Source organism: Anomaloglossus baeobatrachus, chromosome 2, assembly GCF_048569485.1.
Source record: "Anomaloglossus baeobatrachus isolate aAnoBae1 chromosome 2, aAnoBae1.hap1, whole genome shotgun sequence".
Classification (NCBI taxonomy): Eukaryota; Metazoa; Chordata; class Amphibia; order Anura; family Aromobatidae; genus Anomaloglossus; species Anomaloglossus baeobatrachus.
The window spans coordinates 782,982,345-783,007,943 of NC_134354.1; the positions used below are offsets into that span (position 1 = coordinate 782,982,345).

The 25,599-nt window shown below is 49.9% G+C and overlaps 1 protein-coding gene across 2 annotated transcripts in view; it reads right to left on the bottom strand.

The window, feature by feature from the left end:
* The window catches only part of UVRAG (UV radiation resistance associated), a 74,161-nt gene that overhangs the window by 4,634 nt on the left and 43,928 nt on the right, over positions 1 to 25,599 (bottom strand). The window contains exons 8-15 of one of the 2 annotated variants that reach the window (XM_075337595.1): positions 25,407 to 25,533; positions 23,736 to 23,820; positions 22,925 to 23,012; positions 22,418 to 22,478; positions 15,406 to 15,571; positions 11,335 to 11,413; positions 1,225 to 1,316; positions 796 to 1,141 (exon numbers count right to left, since the gene is read on the bottom strand). In XM_075337595.1, the coding sequence (XP_075193710.1) occupies position 1,141; positions 1,225 to 1,316; positions 11,335 to 11,413; positions 15,406 to 15,571; positions 22,418 to 22,478; positions 22,925 to 23,012; positions 23,736 to 23,820; positions 25,407 to 25,533 (699 nt within the window). In that variant the 3' untranslated portion in view covers positions 796 to 1,140. Of the gene's footprint in view, positions 1 to 795; positions 1,142 to 1,224; positions 1,317 to 11,334; positions 11,414 to 15,405; positions 15,572 to 22,417; positions 22,479 to 22,924; positions 23,013 to 23,735; positions 23,821 to 25,406; positions 25,534 to 25,599 lie in introns of those variants that run through there. The other variant, XM_075337594.1, reaches the window with a different exon arrangement.

Sequence of the window (25,599 nt, forward strand, 5' to 3'; positions counted from 1 at the left end):
CCCCTCCGCAGCCAGCACAGCCGCCCCCCCCTCCTCCGCAGCCAGCACAGCCGCCCCCCCTCCTCCGCAGCCAGCACAGCCGCCCACCTTCTCCGCAGCCAGCACAGCGCCCCCCCCCTCCTCTGCAGCCAGCACAGCGCCCCCCCCCTCCTCTGCAGCCAGCACAGCGCCCCCCCCCTCCTCTGCAGCAAGCACAGCCCCCCCCCCCTCCTCCGCAGCAAGCACAGCCCCCCCCCCTCCTCCGCAGCCAGCACAGCCCCCCCCCCCCCTCCTCCGCAGCCAGCACAGCCCCTTCATCAGTGGCTGTAGACTCACCCTACTCCAGCATCACCCCTGCCTCCTGTGACCTCGCTCCACCACCTCTCCGGTAAGACCCCACCAGAGTATAAGACGGACCCTTTTTTTTTTCTCTTACCTTTACTATCTCTAAATTTGGGGTGCATCTTATAAAATGAAAAAAATAGGGTAAGTAATCATGAGTAATTGTGCCCAGAAGGCATGGCAATGTGACTCTGGACAAGCTCAATGTACGGAGCGATCCTCACCGAGACTTGCCATCTGTTTAACTATTGTGATGCTGCAATGAATCGCGACCATGGCATGTATGAGCTTTATACAGCCGAGATCAGAGTCCTCTCCAATCTTGGTCGTCGCGCCCGTCATTAACCGTTTCCAGGCCCCTCCCACCATTCTTCACGCTAAGAGCCCGAGAACCATCAATACGAGCGATCCTGATCCAAACCATCACACATTTCTGCATCTAGAGAGACGTAACTTGTTATATATTTTGGTCAATAGAGCTTTAATATTGCTTTACTTTTGCGATACATAGGAATCACTTTTTATCCTTTTTTTGTCGCGGGGGATGGGAGAGAACAGAAAACGGCTGCCGTGACGCTGGTTTGTTTCTTCTTCTATACGGCTTTCCCTAGTGTGACACTTTAGTTCAGGTTTTGTCTTCTTCCTTCTAACCGGTTTGATGCCGCGGTGAAAAAAGGATGTGGCGTCCGCGGGGGTTATACAACCGGGATCAGCGTTGGCTCCGATCTCTATTGTTGTGGCCATCCTCCCGGTGGGTGATTATGTGCCCGATCATCACAGTATAAGGCGTGTAAAGTTGCTGGTCGATACTCACTAGCATCTGTTGACATGTGCATGTCACCAGGGGTTAAGGGTGACCGTGCAGTAGACTTGTCCGTCCTAACTCTGGTTATTGCAACTTACCATCGGACCATGAGGCCGTGCTCCAGAAAAGTCTTCAGGTTAGGGAGTGTCTGCCGTAGATCGGGGGTCCCCAGGGAGTGCTGATATCGTAACTAGAAGAGAAAAAAGACCACATTTATGTCAAGGACCAAATGATGATAAAAATAGAAAATTAATGTATCAGTGATTACAGATGTACAAACTCTATGGAGCAAGGAAGGAGCAACCAACTATGAGAAAACAAATCCAGAAAATCACCGCGTCTGATTTGGCAAGATTTTGTTTTGCCAATTATGGTGGAAAATAAGTGTTTAGTCACCAAAAAACATTCAAGATTTCTGGCTCTCACAGAGCTGTAACTTCTTCTATAAGAGGCTCCTCTGTCCACCACTCATTACCTGTAGTAATGGCTCCTGTTTGAACTTATCAGTATAAAAGACACCTGTCCACAACCTTGAACAGTCCCACTCCAAACTCCACTATGGTGAAAACCAAAGAGCTGTCAAAGGACACCAGAAACAAAATTGCAGCCCTGCACCAGGCTGGGAAGACTGAATCTGCAATAGGCAAGCAGCTTGGTGTGATGAAATAAACTGTGGGAACAATAAGAAAATGGAAGACATACAAGACCACTGATAACCTCGCGTGATCTGGGGCTCCAGTCAAGATCTCTCCCCGTGAGGTCAAATTGATCAATAGCAGCAGAAATCCCAGAACCACACAGGGGGACCTAGTGAATGACCTGCATAGAGCTGGGAGCACCGTAACAAAGACTACCATCAATAACAGTACACTGCCAGGGACTCAGATCCTGCAGTGCCAGACATGTTCCTCTGCTTAAGCCAGTACATGTCTGGGCCAGTATGAAATTTGCTAGAGAGCATTTGGATTATCCAGAAGGAGTACTGGGAGAAGGTCATATGGTCTGATGAAACCAAAGGAGAACTGTTTGGTAGAAACACAACTAGTCGTGTTTGGAGACAGAATGCAGAGTTGCATCCAAAGAACACCATACCTACTGTGAAGCATGGGGGAGGCAACATCATGCTTTGGGGCTGTTTCTCTACAAAGGGATCACGACGACTGATCCGTGTACATCAAAGAATGAATGGGGCCATGTATTGTGAGATTTTGAGTGCAAACCTCCTTCTATCAGCAAGGGCATTGAAGATGAAACGTGGCTGGGTCTTTCAGCATAAGAATGATTCCAAGCACACCGCCAGGGCAACAAAGGAGTGATTTTGTAAGACGCACATGAAGGTCATGGAGTGGCCTCGCCAGTCTCCAGACCTGAACCCCATAGGAAACCTGTGGAGGAAGTTGAAAGTCTGTGTTGCCCAGTGATAGGCCCAAAACATCACTGCTCTAGAGGAGATCTGCATGGAGGAATGGGCCAACATACCACTAACAGTGTGTGCCAACCTTGTGTAAACTCACAGAAAACGTTTCACCTCTGTCATTGCCAACAAAGAATATAGAACAAAATATTGAGATGAACTTTTGTTATTGACCGAATACTTCTTTTCCAAATCAGACGCGGTGATTTTCTGGATTTGTTTTCTCATTTTGTCTCTCATAGTTGTGGTCACCTGTGATGTCAATTACAGGCAAATCTCATGTTTATAAGGGGGAGAACTTGCACAATTGGGGGCTGAATAATGACTTTTCCCCACTGTAATCCATCCCTTAAGTGAGTGCAGTCCGCAACTGTTTCTTTGTGGATCACGCCCCCTTGGCTGAAAACAGCTAGATTTATATGGAAGGAAGATGGGGCCATATCTCAGGAACCGAAAGGAGCAGGAACAAAATGAAAACGACGCCGGATTCAGGAGAACAGCAGCATTTACACCGGGTAACAAAATACTGGAGAGTGACAAGTCCTCTAAGCGGAAAGGTTCTCAAAAGGAAGGGCAATTCCCTTCTCAGCACGAGGTGATGGATCCATTGCTCCCTTTTAACAGCCCTGTGGAGCGGCCGATCTTACTATCCTGTAATGGGATGATTGCAGGAAGTTCAGAACACTGATCCCTACTACATATCACATCTCTAGATCCCACCTAAGTATTTGCACGGTTTCTGAGCATTTTTGGGTTACTGTCTCTTTAAGTTAGTATGAGACGGTGTTTCATGGCTGTACCATGGTTATTCCGGGTATGGCGCATTCGTTTCGCCCCGAGGCACTGGCAATGGTTGATGGCATTCATATGGAACTGATAAAATGTTCTGGAGCGATGAAACATTCACAGCCGGTGCTAAAAAGTAGATTAGTGAACTGCACGCGGGATATTTATAACGTACGGCGTGTACGGGTGGAGCGCCATCCTAGGAAACATACATCATAAATCAGCACATGGTCCTAGCAGGAACTCTACTGAGTCTCAGTCCTCGCCCCCAAGAGCTCACAATCTAATCGCATTTTCAGGACCAAACTATGGATCTAGCGACTCGGGGGGGAGTTGAACACCGGACCCTTCTCCATTTCCAAGGATTAAAGCTGATGTTCATCCAGTAATAAGCGTTTTACCCATTTCTGGACCAGGAGAAGCACTTTTTGGGATCACTTTATAGCACATGGGGCGGATCTTTTTGTGACGATTGGTAACGTGGAGGACACCGGAGATCCGAGGCTGGAGAGGACGTCTCTGTACACGGCACGCGCTGCAGTCCACAGATTGGAGACCAGCAATCCCCCAATGTGATCACCGGTGTCACCCTCTGATGATCCGCAGAGCAGCAGGGTCAGCCACACATCATGGGGGTCTGAAGAGGAGGTGCTAGATTACCCATAGGGCATGCACACCAGTTTGGTGGTCTCTCACCGGTGGTCTCCTTTCAGCATCATAAAATAGAATTGGAAATGGTGCAAGACTAAGCGCAAAAGAATGACACGACATGTGCCCTCAATGCCCCCATATGCTTCCTATTGCTCCACAATGCCGTCATATAGTGCCGCCACATGTGCCCTCAAGTGCTGCACAACGCCACTATATAGAGTGCTGCAACATATGTCTCAAAGCGCTGCACAATGCCCCCATATGAGTGTCGCCACATGTGCCCCCAAGTGCTACACACACAAAACCTCAATCTATTACCCCTTGGGCAAATTGTGTTTGACTGAAGTGCGACAACACCCGCAAATAAAGTGCCGCCACAAGTGCCCTCCAAATCACTGCACATTGCCCCTGTGTAGAGTGCAGCCACATGTGCCATCAAGCGCTGCACAAAGCCCCCATATAGATTGTCGGACACATGCTGCACAATGCAGCCATATAGTGCTGCCACATGTGCCCCAAGCGCTGCACAATGCCCCCATATATAGTGCTGCCACATGTGCCCCAAGCGCTGCACAATGCCCCCATATATAGTGCTGCCACATGTGCAGCGCTTGGGGCACAATTCCCCCATATACAGTGCTGCCACATGTGCCCCTAAACACTTCACAATGCCCCCATATATAGTGCTGCCACATGTTCCCCCAAGCACTGCACAATGCCCTCATAGAGAGTGCTGATACATGTGCTTCCAAGTGCCGCATAATGCTCCCATATAGGAGTGCCGCCATATGTGCTACCAAGCTCTGTACAATACCCCTATATAGAGTACTGACATGTCCTGCACAATGCCTCCATATAGAGTGCTGTCAAGTGCTCAAAGTTCTGCAAAATTACACCTTTTAGATCTGCCACATGTGCCCCCCCCCCCCCCCCACCCCCCCCGAGGGCTGTAGAATGCCGCCACATGTACATGTTACAAAATTTCACCAGATCGTGTTTCACCCCAAAAGCTGCAAAAGACCTCGAAGTGCAGAAGAACAAAACGTGACACAGGACACACTGGTGTGGACAGATCCCAATGAGCCACGGAGCAGCCGATGTCGGGGGCTTCCTCCTTCGATTTGGAAGCCAGAAACCAAAGTCGCTGGCCGTATTTTGCGGCAGAGAGAATATAAAGGAAGGGGGAATAGGCCTCTTCACACAGGGATTTGGGGAAATTTCATGTGCCACGATTTGGTGGTGAGAGGGGGGGGGGGGGGGGTTGCATGTGACAGTGCATATGGTAAAAAAATGGGGCTCTGTGTTTCGGCGTCTTCCCATAAGGCAGGTCGAGCGCTTCTGGGATTCGCACATGCTAAGAATATTGCACATCGTTCACACCCTCGATATCTATCTCTAAGAAAATAAATCTGGCAATTGTAAAATTCCAGCATAAAGTAAAGATGTCCGGATAATGTAACCTGCGACGTCCAAGTATAAACTCAACGGCTCCGTCCGCAGGTAAAATCATGCTCCTGCAGAGGAAGACGCTCCTGCGCGGAGTCTGTGTGCAGCATTAGGCGGTTTTCTCGGCACAGCTCGGGTTATATGACGTCTCCAAGCCGCCGGGGCTCATGGGGGAAGGCTTCCTTTATTACAGTCGGCTACAAATCATCTTAGAGCCAATAAAATATTCTAGAAGACACGGAGGATGGAATGAGCGCTACCCTGTCACCGGTAACACGCCGCCGGCACATACCGTCAGGTCCATGTTTGATCAAAACCCTAAGAATGAGACGTGTTGTGTCTGCGGCCAATGGGGAAAACCAATGTAACAGCCCCACAATCATGGCTCCTCGTGCACAAAAACGTAGAAGGCGGGATACAGGTCAAATCCTCCGAGCACATGGCCGACCTCCGCACATTGCTGGAGCACCGGGGCACTAGGCATTGCAGGAGAAACAAGGTGGCCATTAAGGACAAATTTGACTTAATGAGAATGGGGCCCGGTCTCGTGGGGCCGCCCGGTCTCGTGGGGCCGCCCGGTCTCGTGGGGCCGCCCGGTCTCGTGGGGCCGCCCGGTCTCGTGGGGCCGCCCGGTCTCGTGGGGCCGCCCGGTCTCGTGGGGCCGCCCGGTCTCGTGGGGCCGCCCGGTCTCGTGGGGCCGCCCGGTCTCGTGGGGCCGCCCGGTCTCGTGGGGCCGCCCGGTCTCGTGGGGCCGCCCGGTCTCGTGGGGCCGCCCGGTCTCGTGGGGCCGCCCGGTCTCGTGGGGCCGCCCGGTCTCGTGGGGCCGCCCGGTCTCGTGGGGCCGCCCGGTCTCGTGGGGCCGCCCGGTCTCGTGGGGCCGCCCGGTCTCGTGGGGCCGCCCGGTCTCGTGGGGCCGCCCGGTCTCGTGGGGCCGCCCGGTCTCGTGGGGCCGCCCGGTCTCGTGGGGCCGCCCGGTCTCGTGGGGCCGCCCGGTCTCGTGGGGCCGCCCGGTCTCGTGGGGCCGCCCGGTCTCGTGGGGCCGCCCGGTCTCGTGGGGCCGCCCGGTCTCGTGGGGCCGCCCGGTCTCGTGGGGCCGCCCGGTCTCGTGGGGCCGCCCGGTCTCGTGGGGCCGCCCGGTCTCGTGGGGCCGCCCGGTCTCGTGGGGCCGCCCGGTCTCGTGGGGCCGCCCGGTCTCGTGGGGCCGCCCGGTCTCGTGGGGCCGCCCGGTCTCGTGGGGCCGCCCGGTCTCGTGGGGCCGCCCGGTCTCGTGGGGCCGCCCGGTCTCGTGGGGCCGCCCGGTCTCGTGGGGCCGCCCGGTCTCGTGGGGCCGCCCGGTCTCGTGGGGCCGCCCGGTCTCGTGGGGCCGCCCGGTCTCAGCAGAAGTTACAGGAATCCTGCACATTCCAAAAATACTTAGGACTTAGCAAGAATGGGTGGGACCCCCAGTGAACCCATCACTAAGCAAGAATGGGTGGGACGCCCAGTGAACCCATCACTAAGCAAGAATTGGTGGGACCCCCAGTGAACCCATGACTAAGCAAGAATTGATGGGACCCCCAGTGAACCCATCACTAAGCAAGAAAGGGGCAGGACCCCCAGTGAACCCATCACTTACCAAAACAGCAATACCCCCTTAAATAAAGTATATCGCAAAGAGATGGTGATGCATATCACTGGAGCTGCTTTTTTCTGATAAATGGATGCTCCGCCTCCAGGACTCCTATAAGAACAGGACTCCGGTGCGAATAGAACCTGTATGGCAGTGACTGCGGCCATTATTGTGAATGCGAAGTCCGCTCCCATGATTTGTGATCACTTTCCCTTATTATTTGGCGGTGATACTCGGCGCTCCAGACTTGATTATTCTCATCTGTGGGAAGCAGACGGCGGTCTTTACAGCTCGCTGACTCTCCCTTGCTCGGCTCGCCGCCTGTACTCTATAGTCTTATACTTCATTTTTCTTTGGGGAGAAATAGAAAAAGTAAATGTTCGTCAGCTCCGGCCAAAATATCCTGAGCTTTACTGCATCAGCCCCAGCCCATAAAATCCAGACGCCCGAATCCAGAGTTTATGTTCCTGAAAATGATCCGTCCAATGTGTTTTATAAAGATAAGTGCGGGGGACACAAGGACAAGAACGGCAGACCATTACAGCCGCATATAGGATAATATAGGATAATGTGCACCTATAGGACACTGCCGCCGAGGGCAGGTCTCTTACAATCCGAGGCTGCAAGGGAGCTTGTGTAGCGTGAACCCCCGGCCAAAAATGTGAACCGTCCTGTGCTCCAGACAAGGCATTTACTGTGAGACAGGAGAGTTACAACCATCGATGGCTGCCATGTTAGTAGTTTCTCTGTCACCTGGCCACAAAGAGGACTTTCTCCCTGGCAGCCAATCACACCCGCTCTTTCCAAACCATCTTGCTGCTTTTGTTTTCCCTGCTTGCGAAGACCAGAAAAACTAGAATGTGTTAGAGGTGACAATAATAGAGGAAGTAGCTAACTTCTCTTTCTCGAGGTTTCATTTTTTTGTACCTCCCTTTATTCCCTATAAGGTAGTAGTTAACGTCTCCTCCACGCCTTTTTATTCTACATCTATTCCTTATATTGAGGAAGTAGCTAACTTCTACTCCAGGTTTCAGTTTTTGCACCTCAATCTATTCCCTATAGGAAAGTAGCAGCCAACGTCTCCTCCTCCCTTTTTATCCTACATCTATTCCTTATATTGTGGAAGTAGCTAACTTCTTGCAGAATTTCACGGTTTTTTGTTCCTTTAAGTATTCCTCATATGATTAAGGAAGTTACCTTATCCTCCTACTCAACGTTTTGCTTCTATATCTTATAAAGGAGAAAGTAATTAACTTTTTGTTTGAGTTTTTGCTCCTCCCTCTATTCCTTGTATAAAGGAAGTAGCTAACTTCCTTTGCTACATTTCAAGTTTTTGCTCTTCTACTTATTCCTTACAGGAAGAACTTAGCTAACTTCTGTTCGAATCAGATTTCAAGCTTAGGTTCCTTGCTCTAATACATGAAAGTCATAGGAAACTTCCCTTCCTATTAAAGTAGCTAACTTCTGCCAGAGTTTTGCATTTTTGCTCCTTAATGGGGGAAGGAAGTAGACACGTAGAATTTTATACAAGTTTTGCTCCTCTCTTTATTCTTTATAGGATTTTAAAAATGGCAAAATTCTACTAGGTTTCCAAGTTTTTGCTCCTTAATACCTTGGAGGAAGTAGCTAACTTCTCCTATAGCTATTCATTTATATAGAAAAAAGCTAATTTTTTTTTCTTGCTACTCAAAGTTTTAAGCTTTCATGCCCTGCTCTACTCTATAGATGTAGGAAGGAGCTAACTTATTTTTTCCTTTCAATAAAAGGAGCTAACTTCCACTATAGGCTTTGAGTCTTCCCATAACAGAAGGAAGTAGCCAACTTCTCATGTGATAAATAATTGAAGGAGGAATAAAATCTATTTGAAGAAACTAGTTAACTTAATTTGCCACGTAGGTTTAAAGATTGAAAGGAAGTAGCTAACGAGATTCAAGATAGAAAGGAAGTAGCCAACTTCCCCACCTAATGGAATTTGCAAATTATTAATCCTACACAAGTTACGTAGCTAATTTCTCCTACTAATTAAGCTTCCCTCTAATCTTTATATACAGGTAGTATCCAAATTATACTATTAAATTCATGTGGTTTTTTTGCTTCCCATTCAATTATTGCTATGCAGGAAGTAGCTAACTTCTCATGTGAAAGATTTTAATTCTTCTTTGATTACTAATTTGTAGAAACTAGTTTCAGTCTTTTGCCACGAAAGTGTCAAGATTGAAAGGTAGTAGCTAACTAGTTCAAGATGGAAAGGAAGAAGCTAGCTAGTTTCAAGATGGAAAGGAAGTAGCTAACTTCCCCACCTAATGGAATTTGAAATTAGTTATCCTACGCAAATTACGTAGCCAATTTCTCCTACAAATTAAGTTTCCAGTTATTACACCTCCCTCTAATCCCTATATACAGGTAGTAGCAAAGTTATACTAATAAATTAATATTTTTTGCTTCTTATTCTATTATTGCTATGCAGAAAGTAGCTAACTTCTCATCTGATAGATTTGATTCCTTCTTTGATTACTTATTTGAAGAAACTAGTTTCCGTCTTTTGCTACGCAAGTTTCAAGTAGCTAACTAGTTTCAATACTGAAAGGAAGTAGCTAACTTCCCTACCTAATGGAATTTGCAATTATTGATCCTACTCTTCACCTGCCAGTTAAGTTTCCAGTTATTATTCCTCTCTCTAATCTCTATATACAGGTAGTAGCCAAATTATACCATTAAATTTGTATTTTTGTTTCTCATTGTGCTATTTTTGTGCAGGAAGTAGCTAACTTCCCCACCTAATGGAATTTGCAATTATTGATCCTACTCCTCTTACGTACGCAATTTCCAGTTATTACACCTCCCTCTAATCTCTATATACAGGTAGTAGCCAAATTATATTATTAAATTCGTGTTTTTTGCTTCTTATTCTGTTATTTTTGTGCAGGAAGTAGCTAACTTCTGACAATATTTGAACCTGCTTTGTATCTGAGAACAGAAAAAAAAAACAAAGTAAACTTTTCATTTTATATACGGGGCCCCAGTGGAAACAGTCAGACATCGGCCGCTGGCACCAAACATGTCTGCTCCATCGCTCGTGGACAGTTATAGCCTGTGCGGTCACGATGCAACGACGTGGTCCATAGCGCTATAAAAGTGCTATTAATTATGCAAACTGCACGGCTCCGGAAAACAGAGGTGAGGGGACAATAACGTCCCTGGATCCTCCATCTCCAGATTCCACCTTCACGGGTTCATGGAAAGGCGACTCCGGGCCGTCTGCTGCAGCCGCTTTACAGGTGAGCAGATCCCATTACCACTGCAATGAACCCGGTGACTGACGGGGGGGATGGGGGGGGGGGGGGAGGAGGAGGGGTTTGAACTGTCTGAATCCACAGCTTTGGGGTTTTTTGGCTTTACATTTTCCACCTCTAATTGTAAAGTATCGGAAAGTGTCCGGACAGAAAGTGTCCAAAGCAAACACGAGGTGCGAGAGCGCGGCTCTATAAAACCTCTCACCAGAGCTGTGTGCAAAAGAAAACCGTCACTACAGACGCCGAAGACACCGAGGATGGAGAGAGGTGAATATTGTATATATCGCAGCAATTAAAAGGAGAATGTCCAAAAAGGGAAAAAAAAAATAAATAATAATTTAATAAATAAAAAATAATCAGTTATAATGAGGTTGTAATATATTAGGGCGGCACGGTGGCTCAGTGGCTAGCACTGCAGTCTTGCAGCGCTGGGGTCCTGGGTTCAAATCCCACCAAGGACACCATCTGCAAGGAGTTTGTATGTTCTCCCCGTGTTTGCGTGGGTTTCCTCCGGGTACTCCGGTTTCCTCCCACATTCCAAAGACATACAGATAGGGACTCTAGATTGTGAGCCCCAATGGGGACAGTGTTGCCAATGTATGTAAAGTGCTATGGAATTAATAGCGCTATATAAATGAATAAAATTATTATTATTATTATTATTATATTTGTATAAAAAGTCATAACTTAATCTGATATCGAAAACCAAACCCTCTGTATAAGGATAGATTTATATATCTGCAGCCACCACCAGGGGGCGATCAGGAGCTTTCACCATATTCAATCCACACTGTATAATTCCTTATGCACCGAGCTCCCTCTAGTGGTGGCTGACAGTAGCGAGAATCTAAATTTCAGTCTATGCAGTAGATTTAGCACTTTGAAATCAGAAATAATGAGCTTTAACCGCTAAAAAAAAAAAAATATATATTAAACATATTATGGCTCATTTAAATATTAGGATGAAAACGCAAATCGCAGACATCGGGTAATAATAGAAGTGACAAACCTGAGCTATGTTCTTGTTGAGAAGGTAAACACCGTAATCAAACTGAAGCTTTTCACCTCCTTTTGGATACAAAGGAAATCTGCAAGACAAATTATTAAAGTGCAGTTATATTCTTGTACATAGGGAGCAGTATTATAGTAGTTATATTCTTGTATATAGGGGGCAGTATTATAGTAGTTATATTCTTGTACATAGGGGCAGTATTATAGTAGTTATATTCTTGTACATAGGGGGCAGTATTATAGTAGTTATATTCTTGTACATAGGGGGCAGCATTATAGTAGTTCTATTCTTGTACATAGGGGGCAGTATTATAGTAGTTATATTCTTGTATATAGGAGCAGTATTATAGTAGTTATATTCTTGTATATAGGAGCAGTATTATAGTAGTTATATTCTTGTACATAGGGGGCAGTATTATAGTAGTTCTATTCTTGTACATAGGGGCAGTATTATAGTAGTTATATTCTTGTACATAGGGGCAGTATTATAGTAGTTATATTCTTGTACATAGCGGCAGTATTATAGTAGTTATATTCTTGTACATAGGGGGCAGTATTATAGTAGTTATATTCTTGTACATAGGGAGCAGTATTATAGTAGTTATATTCTTGTACATAGGGGGCAGTATTATAGTAGTTCTATTCTTGTACATAGGGGCGGTATTATAGTAGTTATATTCTTGTACATAGTGGCGGTATTATAGTAGTTATATTCTTGTACATAGCGGCAGTATTATAGTAGTTATATTCTTGTATATAGGAGCAGTATTATAGTAGTTATATTCTTGTACATAGGAGCAGTATTATAGTAGTTATATTCTTGTACATAGGGGGCAGTATTATAGTAGTTATATTCTTGTATATAGGAGCAGTATTATAGTAGTTATATTCTTGTATATAGGAGCAGTATTATAGTAGTTATATTTTTGTATATAGGGGCAGTATTATAGTAGTTATATTCTTGTACATAGGGGGCAGTATTATAGTAGTTATATTCTTGTACATAGGGGGCAGTATTATAGTAGTTATATTCTTGTACATAGGGGGCAGTATTATAGTAGTTATATTCTTGTACATAGGGGCAGTATTATAGTAGATATATTCTTGTACAGTGCTCGCTGTCAGTTCGGAGGTTTGGGTGTGTCGTCCGCCCCTTGTCTCTGGGCAGTGAGGTCGGATGATTTATAGTCTGGTGTACATGGCGGTTGTTCTGCGGTAGACACTAATCCTGCACTGAAGAGCTCCATGTTTTCCGCCTCCACCTGTCTTTCCAATCGGCTTGGCTGGAGACCAGACAATAGTTTTCTGTTTTTCAGACACTGCTGGAGTTAATTTTATCTCTGGGTGTAACTTGTGGCCTGAATCCCCGATTTCTCCAGTAATCAGTAATTTTGTCATCAAATCAATATTTTATTTTTTTGTTATAAAGAAGAAAAACAAAAATTCCAGATAAAACCCGCAGTAAATACATATAAATGTTACCAGGCGCACAAGTATTAGAAATGATGATTATGATGATGATAGATGCCTCGTGTGAAGAGTTCAGCCAGGGAGGGGAAGCCGCAGCCGGTGGGGGGAGAGGGGGAAAGGCCACAGCCAGGAGGTAAGAGGGGGAAAGGCCGCAGCCGGGAGGTAAGAGGGGGAAAGGCCGCAGCCGGGAGGGAAGAGGGGGAAAGGCCGCAGCCGGGAGGGAAGAGGGGGAAAGGCCGCAGCCGGGAGGGAAGAGGGGGAAAGGCCGCAGCCGGGAGGGAAGAGGGGGAAAGGCCGCAGCCGGGAGGGAAGAGGGGGAAAGGCCGCAGCCGGGAGGGAAGAGGGGGAAAGGCCGCAGCCGGGAGGGAAGAGGGGGAAAGGCCGCAGCCGGGAGGGAAGAGGGGGAAAGGCCGCAGCCGGGAGGGAAGAGGGGGAAAGGCCGCAGCCGGGAGGGAAGAGGGGGAAAGGCCGCAGCCGGGAGGGAAGAGGGGGAAAGGCCGCAGCCGGGAGGGAAAAGGGGGAAAGGCCGTAGCCGGGAGGGAAAAGGGGGAAAGGCCGCAGCCGGGAGGGAAGAGGGGGAAAGGCCGCAGCCGGGAGGGAAGAGGGGGAAAGGCCGCAGCCGGGAGGGAAGAGGGGGAAAGGCCGCAGCCGGGAGGGAAGAGGGGGAAAGGCCGCAGCCGGGAGGGAAGAGGGGGAAAGGCCGCAGCCGGGAGGGAAGAGGGGGAAAGGCCGCAGCCGGGAGGGAAGAGGGGGAAAGGCCGCAGCCGGGAGGGAAGAGGGGGAAAGGCCGCAGCCGGGAGGGAAGAGGGGGAAAGGCCGCAGCCGGGAGGGAAGAGGGGGAAAGGCCGCAGCCGGGAGGGAAGAGGGGGAAAGGCCGCAGCCGGGAGGGAAGAGGGGGAAAGGCCGCAGCCGGGAGGGAAGAGGGGGAAAGGCCGCAGCCGGGAGGGAAGAGGGGGAAAGGCCGCAGCCGGGAGGGAAGAGGGGGAAAGGCCGCAGCCGGGAGGGAAGAGGGGGAAAGGCCGCAGCCGGGAGGGAAGAGGGGGAAAGGCCGCAGCCGGGAGGGAAGAGGGGGAAAGGCCGCAGCCGGGAGGGAAGAGGGGGAAAGGCCGCAGCCGGGAGGGAAGAGGGGGAAAGGCCGCAGCCGGGAGGGAAGAGGGGGAAAGGCCGCAGCCGGGAGGGAAGAGGGGGAAAGGCCGCAGCCGGGAGGGAAGAGGGGGAAAGGCCGCAGCCGGGAGGGAAGAGGGGGAAAGGCCGCAGCCGGGAGGGAAGAGGGGGAAAGGCCGCAGCCGGGAGGGAAGAGGGGGAAAGGCCGCAGCCGGGAGGGAAGAGGGGGAAAGGCCGCAGCCGGGAGGGAAGAGGGGGAAAGGCCGCAGCCGGGAGGGAAGAGGGGGAAAGGCCACAGCCGGGAGGGAAGAGGGGGAAAGGCCGCAGCCGGGAGGGAAGAGGGGGAAAGGCCGCAGCCGGGAGGGAAGAGGGGGAAAGGCCGCAGCCGGGAGGGAAGAGGGGGAAAGGCCGCAGCCGGGAGGGAAGAGGGGGAAAGGCCGCAGCCGGGAGGGAAGAGGGGGAAAAGCCGCAGCCGGGAGGGAGGGGGGGGAGGAGGAGGGGGGGGGGAGGAGGAGGGGGGGGGGGAGGGGGAAAAGCCGCAGCCGGGGAAGGGGGAAGGGGAAAGAGCTGCAGGCGGGAGAAGGGGGAAGGGGAAAGAGCTGCAGGCGGGAGAAGGGGGAAGGGGAAAGAGCTGCAGGCGGGAGAAGGGGGGAGGGGAAAGAGCTGCAGGCGGGAGAAGGGGGAAGGGGAAAGCTGCAGGCGGGAGAAGGGGGAAGGGGAAAGCTGCAGGCGGGAGAAGGGGAAAGCTGCAGGCGGGAGAAGGGGGAAGGGGAAAGCTGCAGGCGGGAGAAGGGGGAAGGGGAAAGCTGCAGGCGGGAGAAGGGGAAAGCTGCAGCCAGGCAGTGGCAAATTGAGTGGATAAGGGAGATTTGTGCAATTTACCGTATTTCCTGGACTATAGGAATACAACCGCTTGTACGCCAGTAATGCTCTGTTATGGGGGGTCTTGTGGGTGAGGGGCAACAAAGGGTGTGGTATCTGTTACTCGATGCTCGTTTCTGAATTTACCTGCCTTCCATAGGGCAGTATTAGCTGCTCATGATATGGCGGTATTATTTTTTATATCATGCATGCTACAACACGTGACCAAATCTATAATTTTACAAAAATAAACATCCCCAAAAGCTAAACCCCCTATAACATGAGGTTGCAGCGGCTCAGGCTGTGAGGTTAACTCCGCGCTCTCGTACCTGCAGCTGCTCGTTTCGCAGCGGACGTCGCTCAGCCCCGACATATTAAAGCCATTATCCCAGCACTGAGGAAATTTTCATAGTTTGGCAGAAACACAAACGTTCACACACAAAAAAAGGTTTTACACAATTATGATTATTATTCTGGGGGAAGGGAAGTGACAGCTCTGCACTAACATCTGAATTAAAGTGATGCTATTTTGCCATTTCCAGTAAACAGCCCCCGGATGCAGCGTCGCCCGTCACCTGCAGCATCGATCGCCGGGACCTCGTAATCTCAGGTTTGGTTTATCAGTCCGACTTACTCTCTCTCCTTCTCTGTAAGTTTGTCGTTGATATTGTCTTTGATGGCGGATCGGGAGCCCTTGTGGAGGATAGGATACCGCAGAGGGACTTGGAGGAAGAAGGAAATCATAGATACCAGATGAGCCGTGTAGCCCAGCGCCACAGCCACACTGCCGTCATCCTTAGCTGCAAAACAATTCATGAATAGTTACTATATAATCCTCCAGAGCTGCACTCACTATTCTGCTGGTGCAGTCACTGTGTACAGACTGTTAAGGGAGGATTTTGGGTGAAGACTGCTAATGGTATCTTCATACAGGGTATCCAGAGACTGTGCCGTATTAGCTGTATATCAGTGCCGATATTAATGAATCAGACAATGACCACACAGACATGCTCTCCTTGAGCCAGCGTCACCAACTGAACTCGTGTAATCTATAGCTCAGATTTTAGTATTACATTCCAACCTTCAGACATGTACAAAAGAAGGGAATTTTGTTACTTACCGTAAATTCCTTTTCTTCTAGCTCTTATTGGGAGACCCAGACGATTGGGGTATAGCTACTGCCCTCTGGAGGCCACACAAAGCACTACATTAAAAGTGCAAGGCCCCTCCCCCTCTGGCTATACCCCCCCGTGGTATCACGGGTTCTCCAGTTTTAGTGCCAAAGCAAGAAGGAGGAAGCCAATAACTGGTTTAAACAAATTAACTCCGAATAACATCGGAGAACTGAAAAACCGTTCAACATGAACAACATGTGTACCCGCAAACAACAAAAAAACATCCCGAAGGACAACAGGGCGGGTGCTGGGTCTCCCAATAAGAGCTAGAAGAAAAGGAATTTACGGTAAGTAACAAAATTCCCTTCTTCTTCAGCGCTCTATTGGGAGACCCAGACGATTGGGACGTCCAAAAGCTGTCCCTGGGTGGGTAAATAAATACCTCATGTTAGAGCTGCAAAACAGCCCTCCCCTACGGGGGTGTCACTGCCGCCTGCAGGACTCTTCTACCTAAGCTGGCATCCGCCGAAGCATAGGTATGCACCTGATAATGCTTGGTGAAAGTGTGCAGACTGGACAGGTAGCTGCCTGGCACACCTGTGGAGCCGAAGCCTGGTGACGTAATGCCCAGGACGCACCCACGGCTCTGGTTGAGTGGGCTTTTAGCCCTGAAGGAACCGGAAGCCCAGCAGAACGGTAGGCCTCTAGAATTGGTTCTTTGATCCATCGAGCCAGGGTGGCTTTAGAAGCCTGCAACCCCTTGCGCGGACCAGCGACAAGGACGAAAAGTGCATCGGCACGGCGTATGGGCGCCGTGCGGGAAATGTAGATTCTGAGTGCTCTCACCAGATCTAGCAAACGTAAGTCCTTTTCATACCGGTGAACCGGATGAGGGCAAAAAAGAAGGCAAGGAAATATCCTGATTAAGATGAAAAGAGGATACGACCTTAGGAAGAAACTCCGGAATGGGGCGCAGCACAACCTTGTCCTGGTGGAACACCAGGAAGGGAGCCTTGGATGACAGAGCTGCCAGCTCAGACACTCGCCGAAGCGATGTGATCGCAACAAGAAACGCCACTTTCTGCGACAGCCGAGAAAAGGAAACTTCCTTCAGAGGCTCGAAGGGCGGCTTCTGGAGAGCAACTAGTACCCTGTTCAGATCCCATGGATCTAACGGTCGCTTGTACGGGGGCACAATATGACAGACCCCCTGCAGGAACGTGCGCACCTTAGGAAGACGTGCTAGACGCTTCTGAAAAAACACGGATAGTGCCGAAACTTGCCCTTTAAGGGAGCTGAGCGACAAGCCCTTTTCTAACCCCGATTGCAGGAAGGAAAGAAACTTGGGTAATGCAAATGGCCAGGGAGACACTCCCTGGGCCGAGCACCAGGATAAGAAAATCTTCCACGTTCTGTGGTAGATCTTAGCAGAATTCGACTTTCTAGCTTGTCTCATTGTGGCAACCACTCCTTGAGATAATCCTGCAGATGCTAGGATCCAGGACTCAATGGCCACACAGTCAGGTTCAGGGCCGCAGAATTCTGATGGAAAAACGGCCCTTGGGACAGTAAGTCTGGTCGGTCTGGCAGTGACCACGGTCGACCGATCGTGAGATGCCACAGATCCGGATACCACGACCTCCTCGGCCAGTTTGGAGCGACGAGTATGATGCGGCTGCACTCGGATCTGATCTTGCGTAGCACTCTGGGCAAGAGCGCCAGAGGCGGAAACACGTAAGGGAGCTGAAACTGCGACCAATCTTGAACCAAGGCGTCTGCCGCCAGAGCTCTTTGATCGCGCGACCTCGCCATGAATGCCGGGACCTTGTTGTTGTGCCGGGATGCCATTAGGTCGACGTCCGGCACTCCCCAGCGGCGACAGATTTCCTGAAACACGTCCGGGTGAAGGGACCATTCCCCTGCGTCCATGCCCTGGCGACTGAGGAAGTCTGCTTCCCAGTTTTCTACGCCTGGGATGTGAACCGCGGATATGGTGGATGCTCTGTCCTCCACCCACATTAGAATGCGCCGGACTTCTTGGAAGGCTTGCCGACTGCGCGTCCCTCCTTGGTGGTTGATGTATGCCACCGCTGTGGAGTTGTCCGATTGGATTCGGATCTGCTTTCCTTCCAGCCACTGCTGGAAGGCTAGTAGGGCAAGATACACTGCTCTGATTTCCAGAACATTGATCTGAAGGGTGGACTCCTGCGGAGTCCACGTCCCCTGAGCCCTGTGGTGGAGAAACACTGCTCCCCACCCCGACAGACTCGCATCTGTCGTGACTACTGCCCAGGATGGGGGCAGGAAGGATCTTCCCTGAGATAATGAGGTGGGAAGGAGCCACCATTGTAGAGAGTCCTTGGCCGTCTGGGAAAGCGAGACTTTCCTGTCCAGGGACGTTGACTTCCCGTCCCATTGGCGGAGAATGTCCCATTGAAGTGGGCGCAGATGAAACTGCGCAAAGGGAACTGCTTCCATGGCTGCCACCATCTTCCCTAGGAAATGCATGAGACGCCGCAAGGGATGCAACTGGCCCTGCAGGAGAGATTGCACCCCTGTCTGTAGTGACCGCTGCTTGTTCAGCGGCAGCTTCACTATCGCTGCTAGAGTATGAAACTCCATGCCAAGATACGTTAGTGACTGAGTCGGTGATAGGATCGACTTTGGAAAGTTGATGATCCATCCGAAAGACTGTAGAGTCTCCAGCGTAGCATTCAGGCTGTGCTGACATGCCTCCTGAGAGGGAGCTTTGACCAATAAGTCGTCTAGGTAAGGGATCACCGAGTGTCCCTGAGAGTGCAAGACTGCTACCACCGCCGCCATGACCTTGGTGAAGACCCGTGGGGCTGTCGCCAGACCAAATGGAAGAGCTACGAACTGAAAATGGTCGTCTCCTATCACAAAACGTAGAAAACGTTGATGTTCTGTAGCAATTGGCACGTGGAGATAAGCATCTTTGATGTCTATTGAGGCAAGGAAGTCTCCTCCGGACATTGAGGCAATGACAGAGCGGAGGGTTTCCATCCGGAACCTCCTGGCGTGCACATGTTTGTTGAGCCGTTTTAGGTCCAGAACAGGACGGAACGAGCCGTCCTTTTTTGGAACCACAAAGAGATTGGAGTAAAACCCTTGCCCTTGTTCCTGAGGAGGGACTGGGATCACCACTCCTTCCGCTTTTAGGGAATCCACCGCCTGCAGCAGAGCATCTGCTCGGTCTGGATGTGGGGAGGTTCTGAAGAACCGAGCTGGAGGACGAGAATTGAACTCGATTCTGTACCCGCGAGACAAAATGTCCGTCACCCACCGGTCTTTGACCTGTGACATCCAAATGCCGGAAAAGCGGGAGAGCCTGCCCCCGACCGGCGATGCGGAGGGGGGGGGCTGGAAGTCATGAGGTAGCCGCTTTGGAAGCGGTACCTCCATTTGCTTTCTTGGGGCGTGTGTGAGTCCGCCACGAATCTGAGTTTCTTTGCGTCCTCTGAGTCCCTTTGGACGAGGTAAATGGTGTCTTGCCCGAACCTCGAAAGGACTGAAACCTCTGCTGCCACTTTTTCTGCTGAGGTTTGGATGTTCTGGGTTGTGGTAAAGAGGAGTCTTTACCCTTGGACTGCTTAATGATGTCAGCCAATGGCTCGCCAAACAGTCTATCTCTAGACAAAGGCAAACTGGTTAAACATTTTTTGGAACCAGCATCTGCTTTCCAGTCCTTTAACCACAAGGCTCTGCGCAAAACTACCGAATTGGCGGACGCCATTGAGGTGCGACTGGTAGATTCTAGGACCGCATTGATAGCGTAAGACGCAAACGCCGACATCTGCGTGGTAAGGTGCGCCACTTGCGGCACTGCTGGATGCATGATAGCATCCACTTTTGCTAAGCCAGCTGAAATAGCCTGGAGTGCCCATACGGCTGCGAATGCCGGAGCAAACGACGCGCCGATAGCTTCATAGACAGATTTTAACCAAAGGTCCATCTGTCTGTCATTGGCATCTTTAAGTGAAGCGCCATCCTCCACTGCAACTATGGATCTAGCTGCAAGTTTGGAAATCGGGGGGTCTACCTTTGGACACTGTGTCCAGCGCTTGACCACCTCAGGGGGGAAAGGGAAACGCGTATCTTTAGATCGTTTAGAGAAACGCCTTTCTGGGTGAGCGTCGTGCTTCTGGATTGATTCTCTGAAGTCAGAGTGATCTAACAAAGCACTCAATTTACGCTTGGGATAAAGGAAACGAAACTTCTCCTGCTCCGCAGCCGCCTCTTCTGCTGAAGGGGCTGGGGGAGAAATATCCAACAGCCTATTGATGGCTGAGATAAGGTCGTTTACCATGGCATCCCCATCCGGGGTATCCAGGTTGAGAGGGGTTCCAGGAGTGGATTCCTGATCACTCTCATCAGACACATCACAGGGAGACTGATTGCGCTGAGACCCTGAGCAGTGTGATGACGTTGAGGGTCTTTCCCAGCGAGCCGCTTAGGGTGGCTGGGGCTATCATCTGAGTCATAATCCTCGGCCTGTGAAGCCGGGGACCCCCCTGTGGGCTGGATACATTCCAAGTAAGGGGGACCTGAGGACAGAGGCCTCGCCGTGCCCAGAGACTGAGCCCCATGCATAGATTGCAAGGTTTCAAGGATTTTTGCCATAGACACAGACATATTATCTGCAAAAACTGCAAAGTCTGTCCCTGTCACCGGGGCAGAACTTACAAGCGTCTCAGCCTGAGTCGCTACCTCTCCTGACTCCGGCTGGCGAAGCAGCACCGGGTCGGAGCATTGCACACAATGGGGGTCATCGGAGCCTGCTGGTAGATTAGCCCCACATGCAGCACACGCAGTATACACAGCCCTTTTTGCCTTGGCCGCCTTGCGTTTTGAGGATGACATGTTGCTGCTTCCACAGAGCGATCTGGGATATGCAGCCAGAAGCGACCTCACAGTGCAAGAAATACAATATCTATATATCTGTACCCAGTACACCGATACACCGTGAGGCACTAGAGGGACCAGCACAGAAAAATCGCTTACCGCCCGCTTAAAAAAGCGGGTGTGTGGTCGCCAGATAGCCCCTAGTCCAGGTCTCCCAGAGCCTTGCGTCCTTCCTCCAGCCAGGCATGCATGTAATGGCTGCCGGCGTCTCGAGAGAGGAAGGGGGGCGGGCCCTGGGCGTTCCTGGCCAAGAGCGGGAAGCCTGCTTCCCTCTGTGCCAAGTGAGAGGGCTGGAGCATGTAAATCAGGCTCCAGCCCTCGTCGCTGCTAGCGAACAGCGTCTCTCCCCTACCCTGAATGACAGGGTGGGGGCGGGAACGAATCGGAGCTGCCGGCGTCCTAGGCCCAAAAAGCCGGGGACTAAATTTATAACCGCCGCCGCCGTAAAAGCGCGGACGGCGGATCCCCGGCGCACCACAAGTCACAGCAGCGCCGCCCGGTCCAGAGGGGGTCGGCGCTGCGTTCCCATACACAAAAAAGTCCCCCAGTAATCTGTAGGGACACCAACTCCACGTTGCGGTCCCCGGCGCACTACAACACCCAGCCAGCCCGGAGTGTGTCTGTGCCTGCCGGGGACACAGAGTACCTGTATGATGCAGGGCCTGTCCCTGATCGTACTCCTGCTCCGAATCCATCAGGTGCTATGGGTCTGTGGATGGAGCCCGGCGTCAGAGCTGAGAGGCCGGCAGGATCCCACTTCCACAGAGCCCTACAAGGGGATGTGGAAGGAAAACAGCATGTCAGGCTCCAGCCCTGTACCAGCAATAGGTACCTCAACCTTACAACACCATCCAGGGGTGAGAAGGGAGCATGCTGGGGACACTATATGTGTCCTCTTTTCTTCCATCCGAAATAGTCAGCAGCTACTGCTGACTAAAATCTGTGGAGCTATGCATGGAATGTCTGACCTCCTTCGCACACAAAGCTAAAACTGGAGAACCCGTGATACCACGGGGGGGTATAGCCAGAGGGGGAGGGGCCTTGCACTTTTAATGTAGTGCTTTGTGTGGCCTCCAGAGGGCAGTAGCTATACCCCAATCGTCTGGGTCTCCCAATAGAGCGCTGAAGAAAGTATCAATCTGTCTTGTCTCACACATCGACGCTGCATAGGGAGGGTTGGGGACTGTAGGTACACACATTTCATCCCATAGATGGCACATTTCTTCTTTGTGTGGAACTACTGATAAGCATAAATACTTTCTCTGTTCATTGTTTATATATCTGTTCAATTATCCTTGGTAACAGCTTCATGACTATACAGCTTAGAATTATATTATAGATCTGTGCAATTGCCACATAGACACAGATAATTGTGCTACTACATCTATATTTTGATTATTTACATACACAGATAATTTTGCTACTACATCTAGATTTTGATTATTTACATACACCGATATTCTTATTATCTTTAAACAAACAAGCTATAGCTTAGGCCACCTCCACAGTCCCCCCTTAATAAAATATCTGTGAATGTTATAGCTTAGGCCACCTCCACAAGACATTACTGATCCTGAGTTATCCTTCAGTATAAATGTAATACAGTACCTTGGAAATCCTCTGAATTTGGTAATTTCACCCCACATATGAAGTAATCCTTTTGGTCAAGCTGCGGAGAGAAGAAAGTGATAGGACTCAGTTGTGTCAAGTGTAAACCGAATTCCCTGCTAAGACCCCTCATAAATCAGTCAGAGGAGAAAAGCTACAGACATCTTTTTTTTGGGGGAACCTGAACCATTTACTCCAATGTAAACTGCAATACCCCACTGTTCCTGCGGGGGAGCTGTAGGGAGAAATGAACACTTGCTGTCGGCTTTTTCTGGATATGACAGCGGAGGTCAGGGCCGTGTAGCCGGGAAATTGTGATTAAACTTATTATCATTGGACCCAACAAAAATGTAATAGTCTACACCCCGATTAACGAAGAATTGCCGAAAAATGGCCGCGACTTGGGCTAAGGAGTATTAACAAAACTTGGCTAGTGCGGACTGTGATAACTTGTGGGTGGTTGATTGTTTTTCTTGCAGAGCGTCGCGCCCTGCTGCGACCACTCACCGCATCTATGGGATAGATATAGGAGAGCTCGGAGAGAAGCTGCCGACAGCGGATGGTCAGCTGGGCGTTGGTCTTCAGAAACGACTCCCTGAAAGAAAGAAAAAAAGAAAAAAAAAACAAACAGAAAGAGGATTTATAATCGGGGTTTCCTCATTCAGCAGCGGATCCTGGCGAGCGGAGAGCGCAGATTATCCACCAGGAACGCGGCATCAGTCACACACTGTCAGGGTTACAGCTTCACCCCTATAGATATATTTTTTAAACATTTTTTTCTTAATTCTTTTAGGCTACATAAATTATTTATTCCATACAAAACAAAATAATGCTGCCAAACAGTTCCCCTATAATAGCACCGCTATATATTACCCAGAAAGTACTGCCACACGGTATTTAAGTAATACTCCCACACCATGCAAGAACACTCCTAAAGCGTCAACATGCTACTACATATACACAATGCACAAAATAATGGCGGCAACGGCTGGACCCCGGCGGCAACGGCTGGACCCCGGCGGCAACGGCTGGACCCCGGCGGCAACGGCTGGACCCCGGCGGCAACGGCTGGACCCCGGCGGCAACGGCTGGACCCCGGCGGCGGCGGCAACGGCTGGACCAGTCTTTAGTCATCTATAGAAGGGGGACCCCAAGCGCTGAGACATTTATCAGCCATCCTAAGGAGGGCATTGATGGGACTGTGCAGTTGCTCCTGTGGGCAGTGTCTTCATAGCCCCATATTACACACTGCCCCGGTCGCCTCCCCTGCCGGCGGCAGCACGGCCTCGATGTCGGCACGCCGGATCCCCGCGCTCACCTCTTGGCCGTGCACTCCTTCCGCAGCTCGCTCAGGGACTCGCTTTTCTTCTGCAGCTTCTCACGTTGAGAGGTGAATTTATTACCTGCGAGACAATCACACAGACTCGGTTACACAGCAGCGGAGCCCGGCACAGAGCGGCCGCGGTGCACACCGGGCTATAAAGGGTTACACAGGATTGTTTTATTTTTAATTTTTCCCTTTGTGAAAAGTCTTCAGCCGCTCTGCAGAAAGTGTCAGATGTCTGCTCTGCACAAACCATGGAAAAATGCGCTGAACTATCACACCATGGGAACAGCTACAAGCCACAGGAACATTAACACAATGCAAACCCAAGAGCAGCGCTCAGCTTTATGTAATGGGGTCCAGCACAGAGACAGGGAAACATATGGTAAATATTAACCCCTGCACTGCCGGAGAGAAACAAATACACAACAAGGAAAAGCGAGAAATAGCAGGACAAGACATATTACTAAGTAGTATTATACTCCAGAGCTGCACTCACTATTCTGCTGGTACAGTCACTGTGTACATACATTACTGATACTGAGTTACCTCCTGTATTATACTCCAGAGCTGCACTCACTATTCTGCTGGTCCAGTCACTGTGTACATACATTACTGATACTGAGTTACCTCCTGTATTATACTCCAGAGCTGCACTCACTATTCTGCTGGTACAGTCACTGTGTACATACATTACTGATACTGAGTTACCTCCTGTATTATACTCCAGAGCTGCACTCACTATTCTGCTGGTGCAGTCACTGTGTATATACATTACATTGCTGATCCTGAGTTACCTCTTGTATTATACTCCAGAGCTGCACTCACTATTCTGCTGGTGCAGTCACTGTGTACATACATTACTGATCCTGAGTTACTGAGTTACCTTCTGTATTATACTCCAGAGCTGCACTCACATGAGATTTCTACAATCACATAGGTGTTTTGCTGGTTTACATAAAACTCAGGGGGTGGGGGGGGGCGGGGGGGGAACAGAACAAGCAATGTGTGAACACATATGCAAATGAGGTTCATAAAAAAAAAAAAAAGGAAAAAAAAAAAGCATGAGCAGAAAAAATGTAAAAAGATACTAAAAACTAAGCAAAAGAACTGAAGTACAAATAATGTAAAAAAGAAATTCTAAAAATAAAAAAGGCAAATATACAAGAAATAATAATAATAATAATAATAATAATAATAATAATAATAAATAATACAAACAAAACAAAAAGGAAAAAAAAGAAGAAAAGAAAAACCAACAAAAAAACAAATACACAGTCCAAGCCGACACGCTCCCCTTTTCTAGTGTGGACCTATGCCTCCCCCATGTCTTTTGTGGGATCTATATACTATAGAGCAGTCCTAATACATAAGGCAGGCGGCTCCCGAATCTGGGGGCACAGAATTGACCCCAGTTTGGGATATTACCGCTGATCTGACAGTAGTATTTGAAGTTTGGGAGATATTTCCAAAGCAAAATGCCCCAGAATAAAGGTGCGCAGCATTATTAGGCTCTTCAGATACTTTTTAATATTGGGGGAAAGACAAATAAGGAGTGGTGTAATGGCCTCTGCAGTGCGGTGCGGCTCCCGGGGCGGCGTCTTCCTGGCTGATCTGGGTATATTTGGTGGGATTCTCTTTGGGAAAGGTTCCGGCGTCACTTACGTTTGGCGTTCATGGCGTTGCGTTCCTTATGCAGCAGCTCCACCTCGCGGCCCAGAGCCCTCTTCTGCCTCTTCAGCTCGTCCTGCAGCACCAGGATCTTCAGCCGTAAACACTCGCTCTCCTTCTTCTGCATAAGAAAAAAAAAGGGCAAAACGGTCACAGCTGCGCAGTCCATATCGAGAAATACGTCGCT